We start from the raw sequence: 25,536 nt of genomic DNA, 5'->3' as shown, positions 1-25,536 counted from the left end.
TGGAATTTCCATATAGAGATATTGGTCTCTGAAAGGTGTTTTCACAAACTGGAAACATCCATGCACATCAAACCAACCGACCGCAACAATTATTTACACTATTCCAGCTTCCATCAATCCAGTCTCAAAATTCATTTACCATATTCTCAACTCCTCAGAGCAAAAAGAATAGCCTCCACCGATGAATCATTTGTACGGAACAGCACTAACATCATGAAAAAATTCACCAAAAGAGGGTACCCTCAAAGGATTATCAACAACGCTTGCCAACGCGTTAATTCTATTGTTCGTTCTACACTATTGCAACCCAAAGAGAAAACAAGTGTGGATACACAGCCTAACGTGTTTGTTTCTAAATTCTCTACCAAAAGTCATCTGATTAAAAAATCCATCAAAATTCACTGGCAAATGTTACAATCAGAACCAGACTTTAATGAGATTTTCAAGGACATGCCCATATTTGCATATCAAAGATCTAAACATTTACGAGCATTCATAAAACCACAGAAGAATGAACCCACAGTATTTAAAGGAACTATTCCATGCCATAATTGTCAAAATTGCCACAACATCATCCCAGGGACAAACATTAACCATCCTAGTTCTGGTAAACCGATCTCATTTAAAACCAATGCTACCTGCGATTCCACCAACGTGGTATATCTCTTAAAGTGCCCTTGTGGATTACCATATGTAGGAAAGACGGAGCGCAAGATAAAAACACGCCTCAATGAACATAGAAGTAACATTAGGAATAAAAATGTGAAATCTTGCGTGTCTGCCCATTTCACTCAACAAAATCACACGAACAGCCAGATTCGTTTTTTGATTCTTGAAAATGTCACCAAACCGGAGGGCATGGACCCCAAAAAATATCTTTTACAAAGAGAACTGTTTTGGATCTTCAAATTGGGAACGACCGTGCCACACGGTCTCAACGAACGCCTGGAATTTAGCAGCTTTATATGACTTTGTGTATAACTATTTGTAGTTTTCTATCTCGCTGGTTGATCAACTTTTTTGCGCATTCTTTTTGCGCATGTTTTTACATGTATTGTACTTATGATGCATCCCAGTTAATTTCTGGTCTTTTCTTTTTTCCATCTATTTTTTCTATGCCACTCATTTTTCTACCTTTTTTTCTAACTTTTTCTTTCCCACTATTTTTTCCATGTCACTTGTTATTTCTCACACACGCTCTTTTCTTTCACACCTCATGTAGTTTTCTCTCCATTTACACACATTCTTGGTTCTCCGGTTTGCACCCTGCACTCTTCGACTTGTTATGTGTGTTTACGTTAGTCTTTTGTTTATGTCCACTGGTTTAAACTTCCGTGGAAGTCCGTTTTTCATTGCCACCCTCCCAATTCTTCAAACGCCACCGCGGTCCTCTAACCAGGTTCACTCGCGTATACCGGCGTCTTCACTACTGGTTTCTTCGCGGAGACTCGTCTTTCTACATGCTTATCCTCGGTAAGCGCTTTTGAAAACTAGTTGATCATTGCGCAAAACTTGCAGGATACACGGGTTACTTTTCTGTACTAATTGTATTCCTTTTGGTGACGGGTGTTTACGTTACCCTTTCACGCAGTCGGTTAAACTTCCAAGGGTAATAAGGTTCACCGATTTCACTTATGCTTCAGCCAGTTTCATTTTCACTCGTGAAGCTCACCCTGATTTATTTATTTGTGAAGCATGTATACCGCCTTCTGATGCATCCGTTTTTGAATTCACAGCACAGCATGCTAGTAGCTCATCACTGAATCTCGTGTTTGTTAGTTTTCACTCATTTCCGGTTACATACTGATTACACCCTCATTCATTTGATTTTCAGCTTATACCCCCTGACGAAGAGCCTCCGGGCTCGAAATGCATCGGGGTGAGGACATGTATATATGATGCTACCGCATTGAATGGAAATATTTTGGATAAGCTTTATTTTTTGAATGAAAATTTCTTCATCATTTGACAATGATTTGAAAAACAGTTTTTGAATTACATTTTGAACTCATTTATCTGCATAAAGAGATTTAAAAAAAAGAAAAAAGTGAATAAAACTTTCTGGAACAATAGCTTTGGATTACATTGGCTCATTCATAGCAGATAGGCGTGCTCAGGTTCAACCACCCTGTGCCTACAGGGTTCTTTCACATTGTTCAAAAGAGAGCAAGTAACCATCTAAGGAAGGGTCTCCAGAATGTTTATGCTTGTTTGAGTAAGTTCCTGGGTGCGAGGAATCCCGGCTGTGCAGGTAAACCCTGAGCGGTATCCCAGGGGCATACAGAGTAATGTGCTGTGTGAGTTGGAAAACTTGTCTGACACATTCTTTGACTACAGTATCCGCAAGGAGGATATTGCATGTGCCGTGCCGTCTAGAAGGATTGCCCATTTTGTGTTTCCCGCATGGACATGGACCGCTAGAGGCTCCATAACAATTGAAAAAAGCAAAGTGGAAAGTGGGCATCCCTGTATATTTCCCCCATGGACAGAAAAGGAAGCCAGTATCATTTTGCCCATTAGAACATGTGAAGAGGGAGTAGTGTACAATAGTCGAATCAGGGGGAGCAAGCACTTACATGCCCCTAGCCTAGGTAGAACCTGGTAAAGATAACCTCAGTCAGGTGTATCAAGGGCCTTCTCCAAATCCAGAACTAGACAGGCAGATTGAGGAAATTGGAAAGAAACTCGGTCCATGATGTGGAGAAACCTGCAGATGTTTAGGGAGGTACTGCAGCCAGGCCCAGGCCATTTTGATCTGAGTGGATAAGCACAGGGAGTATTTGTAAGTATCTGTGTGCTAGGATCTTGCTTAATATTTTGTAGTCAGTACCCAAGATAAGCAGTGGCATGAAAGAAGGCAATTGAGCAGGGGCAGCTCCTCTGCAATGGCGGAGGAGCGTAGCCTCACTGGCTCAGAGCTAACAGGTGAAAAATTAAACCATATTCTATCATTGTTTTATTTTTTACCTTTTGGCTCAGCCATCGTGTGCAGGGAAGGGTGGGGCCAGGGCTATGAGAGGGGGGCAAAGGAGTGGCTCCTGAACTTCTAAGTGTGCATGTGTCTTTGGCTGGCTGATGTAGGCTGGCCAAACACACATGCATGCATAGGTTTCTCCAACTCAGCTGTAATGAACAGCCAGGTTGAAGAAACAGCACAGAGTCCCTGTCCTGAGCGGAGCGTCACATCAGCCCGCTCAAGCCAATCCCCGTGCTGCACTCGTAGCATGAGGGCAGCACGGGGATTGCACAGGAAGTTTTTGATGCTATCCCAGCGGCTGCTCGGACTAGGAAAATGAGGAGTGGGAGGCAGCCGGCAGCTTCAGGTAAGTCTTCCTTTTTATAACAATCGTTATTAAACTCCCCTTGTGTTCCCCCTCCTTTTTCTACCCGTGTGCCTCCTCCACCTGCCCCAATCCTTTTGGTTTGTGGTGACTGCCACTGCAATTCAGTTGGATCTCGATCAAGTTTGGATATTGATACTAGGAGGAACAAACTGGGTAGAAGGAAGAATGCCTATCTGAAGGGTTTCTATATCTATTGCAGTTAAGCGGGGAACCAGGTGAGTTGCAAATATTATATAATTATTATTATTATTATTATTATTATTATTATTATAGGCTTTTATAGCGCGCTCTGTTACTAAAAAAATAGTATCCTGGCGCGAAAGGGGTGAGAGGCAGGGTAGAGGGGGACCCTATACAGTGATGTTAAAAAGGTAGGTCTTCAGTCCTTTCTTGAACAGAGTAATGGAAGGAGCTGTTCTTAGCTGCTGCGGAAGGGTGTTCCATGCTCTCGCCGCTCTGACTGAGATGGATTGGCCACCAAGCCTGCTGTATTTGAATTTTGGAACATACATTTGGTGCAGATTAGCAGATCTGAGGGGGCGGTTGGGCACATATAGGGAAAATCTTTTCCTCAGGTAGACAGGACCAGCTTGATGAACAGCTCGAAAGGCAAGGACCAGGATTTTAAATAGAATCCTGTGGGCAACCGGGAGCCAATGCAGGGCGCGGAGAGGTTGACGGACACTTGAACTTTTTGGAATATTAAACAAAAGCCGTACAGCGGCATTTTGTATAACTTGGAAGGCCGCAGAAGAGGCCATTTGCGTAATCCAATCTGGATAGTATAAGGGCTAATCTTTAGGAGGGAACTGATCCAGGGGTTTTTCTGTTGCTAAATTCTGTATTACTAATATGATTACAACTTCTGTAGTCAGGCCAGCAAGCTCTTACCAGTGATCTTCTGGTACGCAAGGAAATGTGAGTGGGGCCAAGAACTGGGTGGGGGCCGCTGCATCAGGTCTGTGGGTGTCTTCTTATAGCTTTGAGTATTATTAGTAAAAAGCGTCCAGTTTATGGCATTGGGCATAAAGTACTGTGACAAGCTGGAGCTGTATTTATACAATTGTGGTTGCTTTAATTTTCTGCCATATAAGCCACATTACCAATCCGCCAACCATATCACCCTCTGCATGTGTCATAGGCAGTGTAGTTTAAACAACATAGGCATTCATTAAAGTAGTTGACAGTGCAGCAACCCTGCTCTGTCTCACTCCTTGTCCTTTCTGCATGCCTCTGCCAGACTTTGTACAGCCCACATTAACCCCTTAGCTGTGGCGGCTATTCCGCCGCAGAGCTAGTGGGGAGGGAGGTTCGCGTGGCGCTCCCATACTCGTGACGGAACCGCTCCATCACGAGCCTCGGGTGCGCTGTGCTTGTGACGCAGCGGTTCCGTCACAGCCCACCCGCTCAATGAAACGCGCCGTGCAGGCGCAAAATCAGCGCCGCGCAGGCACGCTGAGCGGGCCGTGACGGAACCGCTCCATCACCAGCACAGCTCACCCGAGGCTCGTGACGGAGCGGTTCCGTCACGAGCATGGAACGGGTTAAGAAAGGGAGCCTTCTCTATTTCTACATCAAAATGCTCATGAACAATGCTCATAATGCTCTTAAAATGTAAATGTGCATGATAGCCTGATGATCACAAATGATTTAAAGGAAACCTGAGTTAACTCCCATTGTGCATGCAGGCATCTCTGGTATTTATTGCAAGTTTTCCTGATCTGATACTGTCAGGTTGTTCTGTGACTAAACAATTATCAGTCAGAAAAATAAAAATGGTAAATGCTGAAGATATGTTGATTCTATAGTATTCTCTGATATCTAGATGCTGCCTTTCCTTCAATCACAGATCAGGGCCATCTACAAAGGAAATGAATGCTTCAATGTATGCGTGTTTGGATATTTACCTTGTCCTCTTTCTTCATTTCTCTCTAGGATGTGAAAAACATTTTAAGGAGGTACGTTCACTTACGTTTGTAAATTTGTTCTTCCAGTACTCTTTTAAGTAATAAATATACTATACAGAAGTTAATTAATATGTTATTTCTTATTTATTACGATTACATGGTACGTCCTCAGACCCGCTCTCAGGAATCCCGCTGTGGAGGACTTACAGGAGGAACCAGGAGGGTTTCCTGTCCCCAAAGGCCACTCAGGAGTAAAGTGAACTTCATCCCTCAATAAGTAGTGCTCCAGGATGCGCGTTTGCAGAGTGTTGAAGAAAGGGGGCGTGGCCTCTGAAGACCTCTTAGCAATCCCACTGGGTGGGACTTACTGGAAGTGACAGGAGGGGTAGTTGGTCTTCAAGTATGTCCTTAGGGGCCAACTACCCCTCCTGTTCCCGGGGGAGACTAGGGCACCCACACTAGAGGGTGGGCCCCATGGGGTTAGGTCCCTGGGTCCGAAATCATCCAGAGATGGGGAGCCATTGGCCCCCCTCCTTTTAAATGTCTAACTTTTTTTTCCAAAAAGATCAGGTCCCGGGGAATGGGTTCCCTGGGGCAAAAATCGGCCGCACAGCCTCCCCATTTACAAAGGCGGCAGCCGGGGGATGTGGTCCCTGCAGTCTGAATTGACCCTGGAAAGGAGGGTAATGCAGCCCCCCCCCCCCCCCCCACCTAAAAATGTTTTAATTTTTTTATTAAAAGAACCGGTAAGTCACAGGAGGCCACCCTTTCTCTAACACTCTGCAAACACGCCTGCTGGTGCACTGCTGGTTGGGGAATTAAGTCCCTTTGGCTGCAGAGGGTCGTTGAGGGCCAACAAGCTCTCCTGACGCGTCCAGTAAGTCCCACACAGCAGGATTTCTCAGAGGTCTTTAGAGGTCAGGCCCCATTTCTCTAACAGTCTGCAAGCATGCCTCCTGGCACACTGCTGCTGGTGGGGGTAGTGAAGTCCACTTGGCTGCTGAGGGTCCTCGGGGGCTAACCACCCCTCCTCTTACCTCAAGAAAGTCCCACACATTGGAATTGCTGAGACAACTTTGGAGGCCACGCCCCCTTTTTCCACCATTCAGCAAACGCGCCTCCTGGCACAATACTGGTTGGGGAATTAAGTCCTCTTGGATGCTGAGGGAGAGGTGTGGCGCAGTGGCCAGAGCGGCTAACTCCAGAGCACTGGGCTCACGGCTGAATCCCCGACGGCAGCTCAGCTCCGCAGCATATGACTCTGAGTAATAGTTTACTTAATCTCCCCAAAGTCCCCCAGCACCTTGGGTGATATGTTTGCGCTTTATAAATATGGATTAATATTATTATGATTATTTTTTAATATGCTGAGGGTCCTTAGGGGCCAAGAAGCCCTCCTGTTACCTCCAGTAAGTCCCTTACAGAAGGATTCCTGAGAGCTAGTCAAAGGCCAGCCCCTATTTTCCATCTCGGCAAATGATACTACCAGTTAAAAAAACATAGAAATTCACTTTAAAAAATAAAGGTTGAAGGGACGTTATAGTTATGAAATATATATATGGAAATGGTGGTAAGCAATATGGCGGTGGCGCTCTCAGGCCTTTCACAAATAGAATCGAGTTGTTGCAAGAAATTTGGCACGTTGCATAAGGGAGGGAAAAACAACCAGATCCCCAAACGCGTGATCAAAGACCACTTTACTGGATATTTACAATATCCTCTGGACACACTTTAGTATTTTTAAACACATAAATTATATCATAAGTCACAATGATGCTTGTCTTGTGTTTTTTGCAGTCTTTAATTTCAATTCTTAAACCTTCTTAGCCAACACATGTTTTGTCGTTGTTGAGGGGATTACCCCTGCTACAGTAGCACAGCAGACTCGCCCAGCGAACATGCTGCTTTGGGATATCGTACTTTTATACAACTGCCGGATGGGACAGTGATCCTAAAAACACTTTTTTGAATACTGTAATCGGACATGGAAGCCTTTCACTGTCGATATTACAAATAGACACTTCCTCTGGGACAAGACATCAAATCAGATAGAACCCCACTCCGGGTTGTAATTATTACCGGATTTAGGAAACTGCTATAAATTGACCACAGCCCTGAAGAAGTCACAGGGTAATAGCCTCAACAGCAACGAAACACGTGCTGGTTTTGTGCCACCAGAAGAGTCTAAGGCACCACCAAACATTTTTTTATATTGTAGGAGGCTTCATTAAAAAACAATAAGTCTCCTGGGCCATTGAGAGTTTACAGCGTTTTTAGGTCTCACCTATCCCATTCCGCAAGGAATGGATAGGGGAGAATTATAGGAGGCAAAATAAGTTCTCAAACCATCAGGTGGATTTCAAACAGTTCATGTGAACACAAGCGAACGCTTTTCCCCACAGGCTTTTTATTACCATTTGCTCCTCCCTCCGAGAGCTTCAAAGGGATCCTCGCATCGCTGGCTTAATTACTTTCACTTCGCAGTGATGGTCTCAGTTAGCCGCCTCTGTGCTTTCAACCTTGTGTACTTCACATTTGTCCATTGACACAGACATTTGTCCATTCTTAAAAGCACTCCAGAGGCTGCGTGCCAAGCGCAGCTGAAGTCTCTGTTTTTTTCAGGAACTGTATAAATACCGCCAGAATGTTCCTGTTCGCATCTCGGCAGGGCGCCTCCACTGGCGCTCCAGAGACGGGAACCGTTCGGTTCCTGTCCCTTCCCAGGCTTACTTACGTATATTTGTGCATCGCCATTTGAGTTGACAATTCAGGGCTCGCTAAATCAGTCCCTTAATCATGGCCTCTTAACCGGACGTGCCAAAGGACCACTGCGTGGGTAAAAAGCCACCACATACTGATACAATAATTATTTTTTTTTTTAGTTAAATAAAGCGTTTGTGTAAAGCTCCGTATAACTTCGTCAGCTTTCTTTAAATCTCGTTCATATTACGATTACGTCACGTCTGTTTCCATTTTTGTCATTTGTACGTCCTCATAGTGTTGTCGACAGTCGTACGGGTGCCTTTTCCTAGGGTTCTGTTCTTTACCTACTCTCAGTAATATGGTATATTTTTGAATCACCCCTCCCCCTAAGTCCTCGATACTCAAACCACTGGAAATATATTTTCATTCTAAAAACAAGTTTTGCTGTGGAATTTGGGAGTGTTTTGTAGCTCTTAAACACTCACACAGACGCAACAGTCACAGATACACACGTGCGCGCCCCCTCCCTCGCCCCATACATATATATCACAAGGTCAAGGCTTTCAACCGATTGGTTATAATATGTCCCTTCATCGAGGGAGGCAATGAGTGGGCGTCAGGATGACAGTATGATTCAAGGTTTCGCCCTCGTCAGGACACATAGGGTTTGTTTGAGCAGTCAGTCAGTCAGCAGTAGAACACCCGTATTCATATCAGGTGAAGCCAGGGCACTTTACTAAGCTAATTTACAAAGCCTCATAACCTCAAGCTTGAGTTGTCACCAGTAATTAACCACATTTCTAAACTCACCTTTGTAGAGACGCTCAGACCTCCGTACAGGACATGCTTTTGCTAAACATAATACACTCATGGTTTGTAAATCCATTTTAATGCTCTGTTTATAGTATTTTAAATACTCATAAAGAAATCCCGCTGTCCCGAGGGTTTTTTCATAGTCACTCGCCATGCCAGACTGTGTAAGTGATACTATGGCACTATTTATGAAGGCCTGGTTCATCTTGCAGAAGGTTGCACACTTTCCAAGAGCGCGAAATCCATGTGAGATGGAAGCCTCACTTGCCCCGTGTGGGTCGTTCTTCTGATCTGCAGTCACTGATGCTCTCCCACTAGACAGGGCTTTTATGTTTTCGATAGTACGAGCACCGCATTACTGCTCGGTTGTGTATTAGGATTTACAAACACGGCTATTGATCTTGCGAAACGTTTCAAATTTTTTCAGAAATGCAGATATATTGAAATGTGGTGCACAGGCTTTTGGATGCATCGTTTACATCCAAGGAAACAAATCGTGCACAGGTGCGTCTGTGTGATCCATACAGGAGAGGTTGGAAATTATGAACAAGGACACTTATCCAGTATCCAAGCAGCTACCTGCATTTCTATCTTTTTAGATTTTCTTTTTTTATGTCAGTTATACTTTACAATACAAACATTTTATTATTGCACACATGTTGGCCACACAGCGACCAACACAAAACATAGGGCATAGGTTTGAAGGCATAGTTGGTAGAGGGTGTGGCGTTATGGCTAGAGCTGCCAATTTTGCAATTGGGTAACCACGCTTGAGTCTGCTATCAGTTCAATACCCTGTGATTCTGGACAAATCACTTAACTCTCCCTGCGCCTAAAAACAGAACGAATCTGGCGTTTTGCAATGTAACTGGTGCTCATGTAAAGCATTCCATCGTCCATGGATAGAGTTCTCTTTCCTATGAATGTGAGAATAGTGATCATTATATCTTCAATCAATTCCTAAAACCACTACTAAGTAAACAAGCATTGGCATAGCCAATGGGTCTCGCTTTTGGCACCTTATAAGTATATAGTTATGCAGCACAATATCCTTGGTACAACAACATCAACTGTTGCATGGCTAAACACTTATAAGGTCCCAAAGGCGAGACCTATTGGCTATGCCACTGCTTGATTTCTTTCTAACTACATAGCCTATATAGTCTATTAAAGGTGCAGGGCTAATGAGAACCTGTGGGTTAGCGGCTAAATTGCTGACTTTCAAACAGGAGAGCGGAATTTAAATGTCTTTTTCAAAACTTTCTAAAAAGTCATGTGGTTAGTGACATACACTGAAAGGGGTCATTTAGAGATTGCTGAATGTTCATCATCTGCTGAAAAGCAGCAGATGCCCCATCTGCCAAATATGTGCTCCACATATCCCAATCATCGGTCAGAAATCTTCGATCAGTGGCTCATCTGCCACAGGCCCATTGGCCAATGTGCTTATGAAAGTCCATCTTATTTATGACATTTTCCCCCTTCAGGTCTAAGAGGAACAAGCATTTGCAATGCACTAGGTCTCGCATTACTGAAAGTTTGAGCTGTTGGCGATGCATTATTATTTTTAGACAATTGAATATAGCACAAACTCAGTCCTAATGTATTTGACCATTTTACATAGTCCATAGTTACATTCTACAAACGTAACATTTATGTATTTTTTGTGAGCCTGCACTATAACCCCACCCTACTAGGTTAAGTACATACAAACAATGTTTATGTTGATTTCTGTAGCCACAGTGATCACAAGGTTGTCCATAGTTACAGAATGGTGAGCCAGGGCTGTAACACGATTCTGCTCCCTGAAAGCCGCAATCGTTTGTCTTATGCTACAAATTAGCACATATGAACAAAAGCTTATTTTTTTTTATATAGCAAAGCTTTATGTTTTTGTTAAATCTTTATGTAAGAACAACTATTGACAAAGCTAATAGGCATGGCTGCTTTTTGGTGTGCTTCCACTTGTGTTACATATATGGATACGCTGGCAGGAGTGGAAACATGCTAGTTTGGCGGCACACTGTGCTAAAACCGATTTTTTAGGTTATTTGTGTTTTGGACACTTTTGTATTCGTTATGTATGCTATCTGCATCTCCACTTTGTATATTCTTGAGAGATTCAGTTACCCCTACCTCATTTTTATTAGGTCTCGCTAAAGGCATTGCTTTAGCAATGCTTGTTGGCGAGATATAAAGTAAGGGTTTTGAAAAATGCTCCTAAAGTGCAGATTGGGCTATCGCCCTCACTCTATCTATCTATCGCCCCACACTCTAACAATCTATCTATTGCCCTCACTCTATCAATCTAACGCCCTCACTCTATCTATTTATCGCCCCTTTCTCTATCAATCTATCATTCGCCCTCACTCTATCTATCTATCGCACCTCACTCTATCAATCTATCTATCGCCCTCACTCTATCTATCGCCCTCTATCTATCTGTCTATCTATCTATCTATCTATCTATATATCTATCTATCATCCTCACTCTATCAATCTATCGCCCTCACTCTGTCAATCTATCACCCTCACTCTATCTATCGCTCTCACTCTATCTATCTATCTATCTATCTATCTATCTATCTATCTATCTATCTATCTATCTATCTATCTATCTAATGTATATCTATCTATCGCCCTCCCTCTATCTATCTATCTATCGCCCCTCACTCTAATAATCTATCTATCGCCCTCACTCTATCAATCTATCTATCGCCCTCACTCTATCTATCTATCGCCCCTCTCTCTATCAATCTATCTATCGCCCTCACTCTATCAATCTATCGCCCTCACTCTATCTATTTATTGCCCCTCTCTCTATCAATCTATCATTCGCCCTCACTCTATCTATCTATCGCACCTCACTCTATCAATCTATCTATCGCCCTCACTCTATCTATCGCCCTCTATCTATCTGTCTATCTATCTATCTATCTATCTATCTATCTATCTATCTATCTATCTATCTATCTATCTGTCTATCTGTCTATCTATCTATCTATCTATCTATCTATCTATCTATCTATCTATCTATCTATCATCCTCACTCTATCAATCTATCGCCCTCACTCTGTCAATCTATCACCCTCACTCTATCTATCGCTCTCACTCTATCTATCTATCTATCTATCTATCTATCTATCTATCTATCTATCTATCTATCTATCTATCTATCTATCTATCTATCTATCTATCTGTCTATCTATCATCCTCACTCTATTGATCTATCGCCCTCACTCTATCAATCTATCGCCCTCACTCTATCTATCGCTCTCACTCTATCTATCTATCTATCTATCTATCTATCTATCTATCTATCTATCTATCTATCTAATGTATATCTATCTATCGCCCTCCTCTATCTATCTATCGCCCTCACTCTATCTATCTATCGCCCCTCACTCTATCAATCTATCGCCCCTCACTCTATCAATCTATCTATCGCCCTCACTCTATCTATCTATCGCACCTCACTCTATCAATCTATCTATCGCCCTCACTATATCTATCGCTATCTATCTATCTATCTATCTATCTATCTATCTATCTATCTATCTATCTATCTATCTATCTGTCTGTCTGTCTGTCTGTCTGTCTGTCTGTCTGTCTGTCTGTCTGTCTATTACAGCACCACCACAGCACCAATCTGTGCAACCATTCAACAACAACTGTTTCAAATATGTTCTCTCAATGTTTCAAGCTTTATTACAAATGTCACAAAAAGATGTTAATATTTCACTTCTGTTCTTGGATTTCATCACAATAAAATACACTGAACATAATCTTCACAAAAGTTATTTACAAAAGTTGAAGCTATTGCCATTATAAATTACAATCACTTTTATTTAAGTATTAATTATTTAAAAAAATTAAAAGCCATTGTTATTTGTAATAGCAATACATCTAAGTCACGTAAATACAAAACATATTGCATTACAAATGCTATAGGTGTCACATTTGCGAAAGTTATAACTATTGTCATTGTAAATGACAATGCTAATTAGCTATTTCCAAAACCAACACAAAAACAACAAAAAATTGTCATTTACCAGACCAATAGCTCAAACTTTCATAATGTGAGACCTATTGCATTGCAAATGCTTGTTTTAAAAGCACTCCATGCTAAGGCTGGATGTTTTTCAACTGGGGTTCAGAAGCCTCTTGTTGTTGGTTGTATGGATGCACTTTGCACCATGAACATTTTTAAAGGAAAGGCTCAAAGACACGTTAATGTCATTTGATAAAAAGTTTTAAAGAAAATATTTTATGACAATAACTTTTATTAATCATTACAATGTTTGAATTTGTGAAATATACATTTGAATATATTTATTGGTGAATTTTTGGCAAAGAAAGTATGTCTGCCTTACTGAAAGTAACCATTACATTAAAGGGCAAACCCAAAAGTACTGGGACCTGAGTATTCAATGTTACAGGGGAATGGTCCCATGCGCACTGTTTAAAGAACAAACGATCCTTTTTGCTCAATTTGAAAGTAACAATAAAACAGCAATTTGTAAGAGCGATGTTGTTTAATCACCTCCTTATCTATGCAGTGTATGACAGAGATCGCCTTGCAGTATATACAATGTGCCCAGAAGGAAAAAAGGGGGAGTGGGGTGGGTAATGTGGTTTGGTGAGGGTTTAGGGTATAGTGAGAGGCATTTAAAGATCCAGTGAGGTCACAGAATACATCATTTGACATCACATATACATGTTTTACGAAGCCACATGGAAAAACAATGTAAAACCTATGCCATATATTGAAACACAGTAATAATAGTCTGTTGTTCATGGATAGGTAAAGATGTAGAAGTCGACGTTTCGACCCCTTATAGATGTAGGTTAAGTTGCCACCTTACTACGGGGTCTTCCTCAGGACTGGGGTGGGTGATGTGGGTCAAAAAGGGGCACCTAGAACCAATGAAACATAAGTTAAGTTAAAAGTAATCGCACCTATTCAACCATAGGCGTAATTATATGCCAATATTTACCAAAGAACCACCCAATTCCGGTGGCGCTTGTTCAGCTAAATGAAATGGGCCGGTAGGCTCCTCGTGAGACAGGGAGAGCACGATATCACCTGAGGAATAAGGTGTATCCATACGTGGCCCATCAATGGTTGCCATACACATAAAAGTCTGAGTCAAAAGTTAAATCAAGCATCAATCAAACTAAAATGGTGTAAAATAAGGGAGGGCATACACACATGCCAAGCTAATTGTTTAAATTTCCAAAGGAGGGGGATAAGAAAACACTATCTTCCTCGTGTGTCATAATCGGTACAAAACCAATCCTTATCGTATAAAAACAAACTGGCTTCCTAATATGGTGTAGAATACCAAAACACTAGTCCCCAGATACATCCCAAATCTCAAAACACACCACAACCAATTAACTCTTGTAGGGTCAGTTGTGCATTCCGATTATGAGCGTTCTGATTCTGAAAAAATGGTAATGGAAAATATATATGTTGCATCTATAATGCACATATTGAGGCTATAGGCTCGAAGAGTAAAGGATTAACAAGCAGAGTACTGGTAAATAACTCACCGATCCTCCGTGACCTTGAGCTTCAATAATAATCCCCGTGTTTGAATCTAAAAGGGGGGCTTGGGGGAGGGCAGCCGACCACCGGGAGGTCCCCTCCCCCGGGCGGTTTGGGAGATCTGGGTGGGGTATTCCTTCTAGCAGGTTCTTTGGGCGTTTTTGGGCTGGTTTTAGTTTTTTTGTGCGCTCCCCTATAAATGGGCGGGGCTCCTCGCTCCGGGCACCATTTTAGGCTTGGTGACCTGGTGGCCGGTTGAGCTTAGAATTTTTGTGTGTGTTCATACTTTGGTGGTATTGTTCCTTTTCCTTAGCTAGTCTGATCCAATATCATGTCTGGTGAGGATTATCGCGTGTTGGAAGCTATTCGCCTGCTCAGCGAGGCTGGGCGTTTGGACCTGGTCATTGGCGACCGGGGTCGGGCCGAGACCCCGCGACCCCAGCGGGAGGCCTCTGCGGGGGTGTTGGCTGCGGTGGCAGCATGTTACTCCCCGAAACGTCGGAGACAGGATGGGGTAAGTGAGCGGGGTCGTTCTAGGACCCGTCGGGGGGGTTCTAGGGCCCGGAGGGGGAGTGATGCTAGTTCTTCTGACCCGGCCGTTCCTTTGGATTCTACGTTGTTGGAGGGGGCTGGGGTTGGGGGTTTCCCTCTCGGGGAGGGGGAGGTTTCTGAGCTCGTTCTGAGGGATAGAGCGGCCTCTGCGCCCGTTTTGCGGGGCCGTCGTGCTTCCAGGCAACGTGGTTGCACGCGGCGTTCGGCTTCTGCCTCCGCAGGGGTGGGGTCTGACGTCACTCAGGCGGGGCGGGCGGAGGCCATTTTGGATGTGGTTTCTGTGGCGCAGCCACCGTTGCGGGGTGCCCCGGATCCGGACATTGAGGAGGTGGTCGCTCCACTGAGCGTTATACGCCGCCATGTGGGGCAGGTCCCGGTGTCGGTTGATGGGGGTGCGGTTGGTGAGCAGGTCGCGCGGCCTTTAGTGTCTTCTGCGGGTGTCGGGGGGCCTGAGGGCCGTGGCTTTCTGGTTTGCGCGGTGGGTAGGGAGCCGCAGAGTCCGTTATTGTTTTCCCCCTCTGGATCTGCGGTGGGGGGGGAGGCCATGTCTGGGGGTTGCAGCTCCTTGGGGGAAGGGGAGTGGGCCCAGATGGGTATGGGCGAGGGTGCGGGGCGGCATGATTGGTTGGCTTCGGGTGGGGAGTTGGGCAGCGCGGGCGGGTCGGTGGGTGATTCCTGCCAGTTTCGGGTGGTGGGGGATGTGGCGCAGCGAGGTGTGGGGGGGGTAGGAGCTTTTTATAGGCTGTCGGGGGATTTTCAAGGTCATAGTGGGTTGGTGGGTTCGGGGCCTGCTTCCCGGGGTGATGTTTCGGTTGGGGGGGTTCAGGATTGGGACCCTCAGGGGACGGCTTCGAGAGTTATTCAGGCTGTGTTGAATGCTAGTTCGGATGAGGAGGTCTGTCCGCCGTCTCCGCGTCTTTGCGATGCTTTAAAGAGAAAAAGTGTGGTTAGTTCTGGTGGTTTTAGGATGTCGAGTAGGGGGGGGCGGGGTAACTGTTAGCGGTTTTTCTGCCCCTCATAGAGTTGGTTTTTGTGAGGGACCCGGCACACCAGTCCGGCCTTTTTCTTTGCAGGAGGAAGCTCGATCTTCGGCAGCAGACTTGGCAGGGCGGCAGGCAGCCCGGGTACGCCGAGGAGAAGTGCGGGTGGAGCCTGGCGCGGCACGTCCCATACCTTCGAGGGATCCCGCCGTGGCCATCACAAGCAGGTTTAATACGACCTCGATGGTCCCACCGAGGGAATTCTACATGGGCGGTGCATCCGGGTCCAGTACGACCTTCCCGGCCTCGGCGGTGGATTCCAGCGTTGCTCATGGGGGCAGGTTACGTACGACCTCTCCCGTGCCACGTAGTGTTTCGACTACTGGTTTTTCATATTCTGGAAGTCAACAGGTGGTCAGTGTTTCTGGTGGGGGGGGTGTGTAGACGAGTTCAGTCGTCCTCCCCACCTAGGTCCAGAGTAAGGGCTGGTAAGGCCCATGGTCGATCAAATACGGTGGAGTCGAGACAGACTTCGGTGGTTGCCCCCCCCCCTCAGTTGGAAGACTCTTTGATTTTGGATTATGATGAGGATAGCCCTGAAGAGGGCGAGGTTCGTGATGTGGTGTCTGGGGGGGGGCATGTTAATGTTTCTCATGACATGTTACAGGACCAAGTGGTGCGGACTCGTGTGGAATCGTCACTGCCAAGAGTGCTCGGCCCCGTGGTGAGGGCTCCTCGAAGGCCAGATGTCGGTGCACGAACAACGTGGAGGACGGAAACCAGTCAACCGCCTCTTTTAAATCCAGGTGAGGATGCCGTGCGGCCCCATATGGTATCTGTTGGTGTTGGTGTCGACCTAATGTCGACGGAGAAAGGTTGTAAACTGTATAAAGGTCGTGTGGTACGGGATCAAGGTGTTGGTACTAATGGTGAGGAGATTGGTACAAGTCACATGGTGGATAGTGGTACGTCCACTGTTGGTGTGGTTACTACGTCAAGGGTACTTCACAGTAAGGAACTAAAAATTAAAAAGTTGCCATACATGGGTGTGGCGAAGCCTTTGGGGGCTCATTTGATGTTCAGTACGAAAGAAAAAATATGGAATGGTGAGTATGTGGAACTGCTAAAGTTGCTACACAGGGAAGTGCGGGCTAAGGAAGGTTCTAAGGAGGAGGAGTTCGAGCTCGCTAAACGCCCTAAGGTGCCCCTGACTATAGAAAATTGGACGGCGGCCTTTTTAATCTTTGCCAGCGTCTACTGTGAGAAATTTCCTGAACGTTGTGTGTCCCTGTTTAAATACATGGACGTTATTCGTAAGGCTCAGCTAACCCGGAGTGATTATGCTTGGGCCCAATATGATGAGGAGTTCAGGGCCAGGATGGCTTGGGACCCTGAGGCGAAATGGGGGGAGCTGGACTCTGACCTTTGGCAGCAAACTATGGGTTCGTCTGCCTCGGGGAGGACCATATTTACGGCCAGTGGTCTCCCTATATTGTATCGTCCCTTTCAGTCCCGTCCCACCCGGGGAGGGGTGGGGGCCGTCTCTTCCGCCCAGGCGCCCATTGGCACATGCTGGGATTTCAATACCGGGACCTGTACCAGACAGTTTTGTAAGTTCCGCCATGAATGCTCCCAATGTGGCCGGAAGAGTCATCCGTTGTCCCGCTGCTGGGGGCCCAGGGCCCCTGGGCCCCAGGGTGCCCCACAAAGTTCGGGAACTTTCGTGCCACCCCAACAACCCCCAGCTCCCAGGGGAGGAAAATCTTCATCTGGGGCTGGGCCCAAAGGCTCGTACTCCGGTTGATGTAACCAGATTGGCCGCGGCTTTGCGGGACTATGAGCCTGAGGAGCTGCGGTCGACCTTGTTGCTGGGTTTTCAGGTGGGTTTTCGTTTGGGGTATGAGGGACCGCGTCTGAGACGTTGGTCCAAGAATTTAAAGTCAGCGAGTGAACACCCAGACATTGTTCAGTTGAAATTGGACAAGGAGGTGAGTGAAGGTCGGATGGCGGGCCCATTTGATGACTGGCCTTTGGCGAACCTCATCGTATCCCCGATTGGTGTAGTCCCCAAGAAGGAGCCTGGTCAGTTCCGGCTCATTCAACACCTGTCCTGGCCGGACGGTGAATCTGTAAATGATTTCATTGACCCGGAAGCTGCATCGGTGTCTTATTCCTCTGTGGATGTGGCCATGCAGCTGGTTGTCTCGGCGGGCCCTAACGCCCTGATGGCAAAATGCGACATTAAGTCCGCATTTCGGCTCCTTCCAGTCCATCCTGAGGACTGGTGTCTTCTGGGCATCCATTTCCTTGGGAAGTGGTACGTGGACAAGGCGTTGCCAATGGGCTGTTCTATGTCCTGTGCTTTGTTCGAAACGTTCAGCACCTTTCTTCAATGGTGGTTTATTTCACAGAGTGGCCATGGCCTTGTCACTCACTATTTGGATGATTTCTTTTTTGTAGGTGCTGCCAGTTCCTTAGCCTGCCATGCGGCTCTCACATCTTTTCAATCACTTATGAGTTATTTGGGTGTGCCATTGGCTCCGGAGAAGACCATGGGTCCTTGCGCGACCATGTCTTTTTTGGGGATCGAGCTTGACTCTCATTTGATGCAGGCTCGTCTTCCATTGGAAAAGAAACTGAAAATGCTCGAGCTGGTTGGAACTATGTTGGGGAAAGAGAAGGTGTTTGTGAGAGAGATACAGGTTCTGCTGGGTCACCTGAATTTTGCCTGCAGGGTGGTTCGGGCGGGTAGGACTTTCTGTAGGCGATTAGGCAGAGCCTTGTCTGGTCATTCCCTTCCACATCATAGAGTGAGACTGTCTGCGGGAGTGAAAGAGGACTTACGTATGTGGGTTTTCTTTTTACATTCCTTCAATGGTGTGCCTTTGTGTTGGGAGATGGATTGGTGTTGGGAGGTACAGATCTTCTCTGATGCCGCTGGTAGCGTGGGTTTTGGTCTTTACTGGCAAGGACGGTGGTGTGCTCAACAGTGGCCCAGCCAATGGACGAATGGTGGTCGAAGTATTGCCTTTCTGGAACTCTTTCCTGTGGTTGTGGCGGTCACACTGTGGGGAGCGGAGTTGGCCCACAAAAAGGTCCTTTTTCGGATCGACAACATGGCTGTGGTTCAGGTGATTAACAAACAGTCGGCCAGAGATCCCCAGATTTTGAAACTTCTGAGAGTGTTTGTTTTGTGTTGTCTGAAACACGATATTGGTTTTCGGGCCCTTCACGTGCCTGGCGTGGACAATGACATTGCGGATGCTTTGTCTCGTTCACAGTGGGAGAGATTCCGTGGGCTTGCTTTGGAGGCAGACGAGGAGCCGACTCCCATGCCGGAACAGCTTTGGAAGATAGGAGACACCGGGTCCTTCACTTGGTTTTAGGTTCCCTGGCCCCTTCCACGAGGACGGCGTATGAGTTGGCCTGGAAGGAATTTTTGGAGTCAGGCGCTTGTCGGAGGGACCTGGATTGGCAAAGGTCGGAAGATGTGGTACAGTTTATTTTGGTATTGATGGATAAGAAGTTGTCTAGGGTTACTATAGCTGGGAAACTGGCTGGAGTTTCTTTCATGGGTAAGCTTTTGTGGGGTTACTCGCCGTCGGCGGGGGAGCTGGGTAGGAGGATGTTGGAAGGGTGGTCTAGAGAGAGCGGTGCTATTCGCTCTATGCGATCCCCTTTGTCGTGGCAAAAATTGTTCCAGGTTATCTCTGTCCTGCCGGTGGTGTGTTCTGACCGAGTGGAAGCGTGTTTGTTTGCCACGTTGATGGTGTGGATGTTTTTTGGTGCTTTTCGTGTGTCTGAATTGCTTGGCAACAGATCCTCTCCTGGCCTTGTGTGGGGGGATGTTACTATCACGGAGCGGGGGGTTCATGTTTGGCTCTCACACTCCAAAACGGATCAGAGAAGTGTGGGTAAAGGTGTCTGGTTAGAATCGGTTTCCCCTCAGGAAACGTGCCCTTTACATTGGGGATTATGTTGGAAGGCATTGTCGGGTGGGTTGTTGGATTTTCGAGTTTTTCAACATGCCAATGGGTCTAGTGTGACGAATTATCAACTGCGCATGGTGCTGCGAAAAGCGCTGCGACATATTGGTTTAGATGCCTCTTCCTTCGGTACTCATTCCTTTCGGATTGGGGCGGCCACAGAGGCCTTCCACAGGGGATGGTCGAGGGAGGATATCATGGGTCTGGGGCGCTGGACTTCTAACTGTTTTCGGCGCTATGTTCGTGATGAGCCTACTGGAGCGCTGGCGTCCGCCTCTGTTTTGCCTGTCTGACTCTGTTTTCTTTTTCAGGTTCTGTGGCTGGTCCTCGGGCTGCTTACGTTACCATTTGGATCGTGGGCCATTCGTTCATTAAAAGAGCTCAAGTCCAAGCCCGGCAGAGTTATTTTGGTTCCTCGTTGGGGTTCAATGACAGTTTGTTTAATGTGGTTTGGAAGGGGAAGGGGGGAATGTTGTGGAAGGAACTTATACCTGCCTTGAATTCTTGGTTGGTGGGGGGGGTTTGCCCGGATGTCTTGGTGATTCATTTGGGTGAGAATGACATGGGTTCTGTCAAAGGGGTTGTCCTGCTCCGGGCGATTAAGAAGGACTTGGCCTTGTTACACAGTCAGTGGTCGGGTTGTCATGTCATTTGGACGGAGATGGTTCCTCGACGGGTTTGGAGGTATGCGGTGAAACCGAAGGCGGTGGACAAATCCCGGCGGAAGGTGAATTTGGAGGTTTCCCGATTTTGTAGAGACCTGGGTTTCGGTCGCATCGTCCATAGTGACATTAAATATGATGCGGTGGAATTCTTTCGGGGGGATGGGGTACACCTGTCTCGTATGGGTATGGACCTGTATCTTCTGGAGTTGCGGGAGGTTCTATCTCGCTGTTTGACGGTCCGTCAGTTGGTTGGTGAGTAAGTGGTAGTCGGTTCTGTATTCTGGTGTCCCCCTCTCCTTCCTTTTTTCCTGGGTCTCCTTCGTACTCCCACCCCTCCCTGTTTTAGGCGTTGGGGGGGCAGAAAGGTGGGGCTCTCTCCGTATAAGTCTTTCACCCCACGGCTTTCTGGGTGGCGGTTTTGCTATGAGATCGTCAGTGTTGGGCCAAGTTGGACCCGTTAGTTGTATCGGTTATTGTTTGGGGGATTGTTCAGTTTGATTGACGTGGGGTTCGGAGAATATGGATCGGGGGATATGTTATGTTGGTTTATAGTCAGAAATGTAAGGTTATATTTATTAGGTGATGTTATAATGTTATAATGTATTGGGTTTTGTATGGTTTTGTGTTTGGGTATGTACGGGTGGGGGTGGGGTGTGATGGAGGGTGTGGGGTGGGGGCGGGGTTTTTGGGTTTTGAAATAAAAACGAACAAAACTTGGGTTGTGGTTTAGATTGTGAGGCGGTTGCCGAGTTTGTGTATTTTGTAAATGTGCACCTGTTCCAATAAAGCGGCCTTTTTCACACTTAAAGGGTTTTTGAGTCTGCTCACTCTCCCCCCACCCCTCTCTCCCAAGGGGGGCTTGGGGGAGGGCAGCCGACCACCGGGAGGTCCCCTCCCCCGGGCGGTTTGGGAGATCTGGGTGGGGTATTCCTTCTAGCAGGTTCTTTGGGCGTTTTTGGGCTGGTTTTAGTTTTTTTGTGCGCTCCCCTATAAATGGGCGGGGCTCCTCGCTCCGGGCACCATTTTAGGCTTGGTGACCTGGTGGCCGGTTGAGCTTAGAATTTTTGTCCCTCCCCCCCTCCCCTTTTTAGGGGTTTTTTACTTATTATTTATTTATTTATTTTTCGTCTGGCTGCGGTTTGAAACATGTGTTCATGGGGTTTTTACATTGTTCTTTGTCGCTTGGGACAGGTGCGTGGCGGTTTTGCTATGAGATCGTCAGTGTTGGGCCAAGTTGGACCCGTTAGTTGTATCGGTTATTGTTTGGGGGATTGTTCAGTTTGATTGACGTGGGGTTCGGAGAATATGGATCGGGGGATATGTTATGTTGGTTTATAGTCAGAAATGTAAGGTTATATTTATTAGGTGATGTTATAATGTTATAATGTATTGGGTTTTGTATGGTTTTGTGTTTGGGTATGTACGGGTGGGGGTGGGGTGTGATGGAGGGTGTGGGGTGGGGGCGGGGTTTTTGGGTTTTGAAATAAAAACAAACAAAACTTGGGTTGTGGTTTAGATTGTGAGGCGGTTGCCGAGTTTGTGTATTTTGTAAATGTGCACCTGTTCCAATAAAGCGGCCTTTTTCACACTTAAAGGGTTTTTGAGTCTGCTCACTCTCCCCCCACCCCTCTCTCCCAAAGGGATCGTATTAGCACACGTTCAGTGTAGGTACTCTAAACTACTCGAAAGGTTGTCCAGAAGTTGAACAGACAAAGCCCTGCTACAGACTAGAGTGGAAATCGCTTAACGCGAGGGATGCTGCTGTCTCCGGAAAAAATCACAGGCGAATGGCAGCCCGTTACGGAGCGCTTAAAAAGGAAGCGTGCACGTGTCCCGGAAGCGCTGCAGCCGCTGGATGCTAGCGACCAGCTGCACCGGATGGGCTCCGTGTCACTATTGATTCAATGGAAAGACTAGACTGACGGAAAATCGGTCTAAGCAAAAAACAGATCCATTGCTTTAAAAACGGAAAAGAGTAGGTTCCCAGGGAATATTAAAGGGATTAAATAGAAATATATTGTGTGTGCGATGGTTACAGTGTCACAATATAAACGGGCAGAACATACTGTGCTGAGTGCCGAATGAGCATCACATAAATAGGGTAAACATTACGAAGTGGCTTAGTTTAGTGGCTTTGGGATATACATCTAGTGTACCTGCATAACAGCTGATGCACAGTCGAATTTACACAGCCTGTTATCAATACACAGAGTTGTGGTGAACAACATATACCCTAACCAAAACTTATAAAGTAGCAGCCATCATATTAGAATTACCATTCCTAAGTGGCTGAGTTGTATAGAGTCATGATATATGTCAAGTATATCTACATGTCAGTTAGTACATAACTAATGGGAAATTGTACAGCTGGTGTAATTATACAGTATTCGGGTACAGAGACATAGCAGTACAAGCACATATAGATTTATCAGTCATCTTGCTTGTCGCCGTTCACCTGCAGGGGAAAGAGAATACATAGTGAAAGCAATGCAAGCCAAAGGATATTATTAGAGACAGGCTAGCTGGGCATAGTTAGCATCGTGTTCATTAAGCCCATTAGCGATTGAATCAAGGCGGCTCATCCATTTGCTTTCCCTGACATTTAGGATGGAGCTTATGTTACCTCCCCTTGGACCTAGGACCACTTTTTCTAGTACAACTCACTTCAGGTCACCCGGTTTGTGTTTCGCTACCCTGAAATGGTCAACTAGTGGAGCCCCCTGTACCTCACGCCTCAATCTGCTGCAGTGTTGCAAAATCCCTACCTTGACCTTCTGTTGGGTCTGTCCAACATAAATGAGCCCACAGGGGCATATAATGCAGTAGATTACATTGCTTGCGTTGCAATTGGTAAATGCTTTTAGCTCTACTGTGTGTTGTTTGTAGGTACATTGCTTGGTTTGTGAGGTTAATTCACAGGCTTTACAGCCCCGCATCTGAAATGACCTGTGGTCACAGGTAAATTCCACAGAGTCTGTAATGTTTGTTGTTCAGAGGTTTCCGAAAAAGAGGTTACTACAATGTCCCTGATGCTTTTTGCCTTCTTGAAGGAGTGCATGGGGAGGGCATGTTGGCTGATGTCCCGGGCTATCAAGCCCCAATGCTTATTAACAATTTTGCGGATGGCATTGCTCTGTGTACAGTAGGTGGTGACACAAATCATTCTCTGAGCGCTTTCATCATTCTTGTTCTGTGTGGCAAGAAGAACTTTGCGGGGGCTGTACCATGCCCTCTTACTGAAAGTCAAAGAAGGGTTCAGATTACGCACTCCACTTTTGAATTAAAGTGAACAGGTTGTGGTGTGCATCAGAGATATCACTCCCCGACGGAAGGTGTGGCAATCAGTTTATGGTCCGCGACACTTAGGATAAGTGCCAACTCCCTGAGCACAACCAATGGAAACGAAAAACTTTTTATAAAGTTTTGTACCAATAAAGTTCAAATAAGTGATGTAGTAGATTGTCACATCATTTTATTTCATGTTATTTTGACATGAATTTCTTTTGTTCATGAAATTATAGTAGATTATTTTGAAATATCATTCCAGAAGCAATACATCTGGTTAATGGTAAGCTCATCAATTCACCCAATGCATTTCGGACAGGGGAAGTCCTTCATCAGGGGTATTTAGTGATAGAGCGTAGACCCACGCGTCTACATTGTGTGCCCTTCGCTGTGGTTGTGCTCAGGGAGTTGGCACCTCTTACTGAAAGTAACATCCTTTGTATTGTTACAAACAGTCAGCTGTATGCGACTACGTGGGGCTGGGCGTAGGATCTGACTGCAGGCCAGCCCTTTCACCCAAACTCATGCCGCCCACCCTCAGGCCACAACCTGCACCCATGCCCACATTGTGCATGCCGAAGCCTATGCGCAGTGAGGGGATGGGTGCCTGTGGGAGGTTGGGCGCATGGCTTGGCCACAGGCAAGGCACTGTGCTCAACCACAACCTTGCACAGCCGAAGGCCATGCTCAGTGGGGAGTTGGGCCCCTCCAGGGAGAAAGGCGCAGCCCCTGGTCACAGGCCAATGCTCTGCTTCCAACCCTATTCCATTACAGCAATGGAAATCTTACTTTATGTTAAAGCAATGTTATCATTGTTGAGAATGTCAGTTAAAATATACCATTTTAAAGAAACAAAACCACTTAAATTCATCAACTATAACTTTTGCCCTAAAGTCACTATAACATGAGCCATTGCCATTGCCATGCACTGCTAATTACCTCACATATGATATCACTCAGACATGTGCTGTGACATTATTGAGATTATCACTGCAACTGACATCATTTATGTCAACACTGTGCATTGCAGCGGTGGGGGTGTATGGGGCCGATTCACAGAACTAACTTAAGAAAAAATCCTAAACTTACTAATTTTGGTATTCACAGAAGGCATTTAGTAGTAGTAAAGTTAGGATTTTGTCTTAAGTTTGACTTAGGACAGACTTAAGACAGACTTAAGTCAGACTTAAGTCAGACTTAAGACAGACTTAAGTCAGACTTAAGACAGACTTAAACAGACTTAAGACAAACTTAAGACAAAATCCGAAATTAAATTTGTCTTAAGTTTGTCTTAAGTGAAATGAAATGAAATGAAAAATTGCATTTGTATAGCGCATAACTGCCATGAGGCCTCGCAGCGCTTGAAGATTAAATGGTTTAGCGCAGGCTCAGGGCAGATCAGCAGGATTTTGCAAACAAATGCGTTTTCAAGGCCTTTCTAAAAGACAGGAGGTTGCTATTTCCTCGAATGGCGAAAGGAAGGGCGTTCCAGAGTCTGGCCGCCGAGTGGGAAAAAGAGCGGCCACCCCAACGGGCTTTGTTGATTTTAGAGGAGGTAGCCAGCTGCAGGGTGCCAGACCGAAGGGAGCGGGCTGGAACATAGGGCGTAACCAGAGGGTGCAGAATCGCTGGGCCTACACGATGGAAGGATTTGTGCAGAATGCACAAAGCCTTGAACTGCACTCTGGCAGCCATTGGGAGCCAGTGAAGGTCTTTCAGAGCCTTCCTCGCCGACTGCCAACGGGGCAGA

General features: G+C 45.9%; 1 protein-coding gene across 5 annotated transcripts in view; it reads left to right on the top strand.

Annotated features, from left to right (window-relative positions):
• Nucleotides 1-25,536, top strand: part of LOC147717698 (E3 ubiquitin-protein ligase TRIM39-like) — a 660,302-nt gene that overhangs the window by 329,531 nt on the left and 305,235 nt on the right. For 4 of the 5 annotated variants that reach the window (XM_086924485.1, XM_086924487.1, XM_086924484.1 and 1 more), the window contains exon 4: nt 5,280-5,302. In XM_086924485.1, the coding sequence (XP_086780611.1) occupies nt 5,280-5,302 (23 nt within the window). Of the gene's footprint in view, nt 1-2,187; nt 2,220-5,279; nt 5,303-25,536 lie in introns of all 5 variants that reach the window. The other variant, XM_086924488.1, reaches the window with a different exon arrangement.

Source organism: Lissotriton vulgaris, chromosome 5 (assembly GCF_964263255.1).
Source record: "Lissotriton vulgaris chromosome 5, aLisVul1.2, whole genome shotgun sequence".
Taxonomy (NCBI): Eukaryota; Metazoa; Chordata; class Amphibia; order Caudata; family Salamandridae; genus Lissotriton; species Lissotriton vulgaris.
This window is presented reverse-complemented; position numbering and strand designations above follow the sequence as displayed.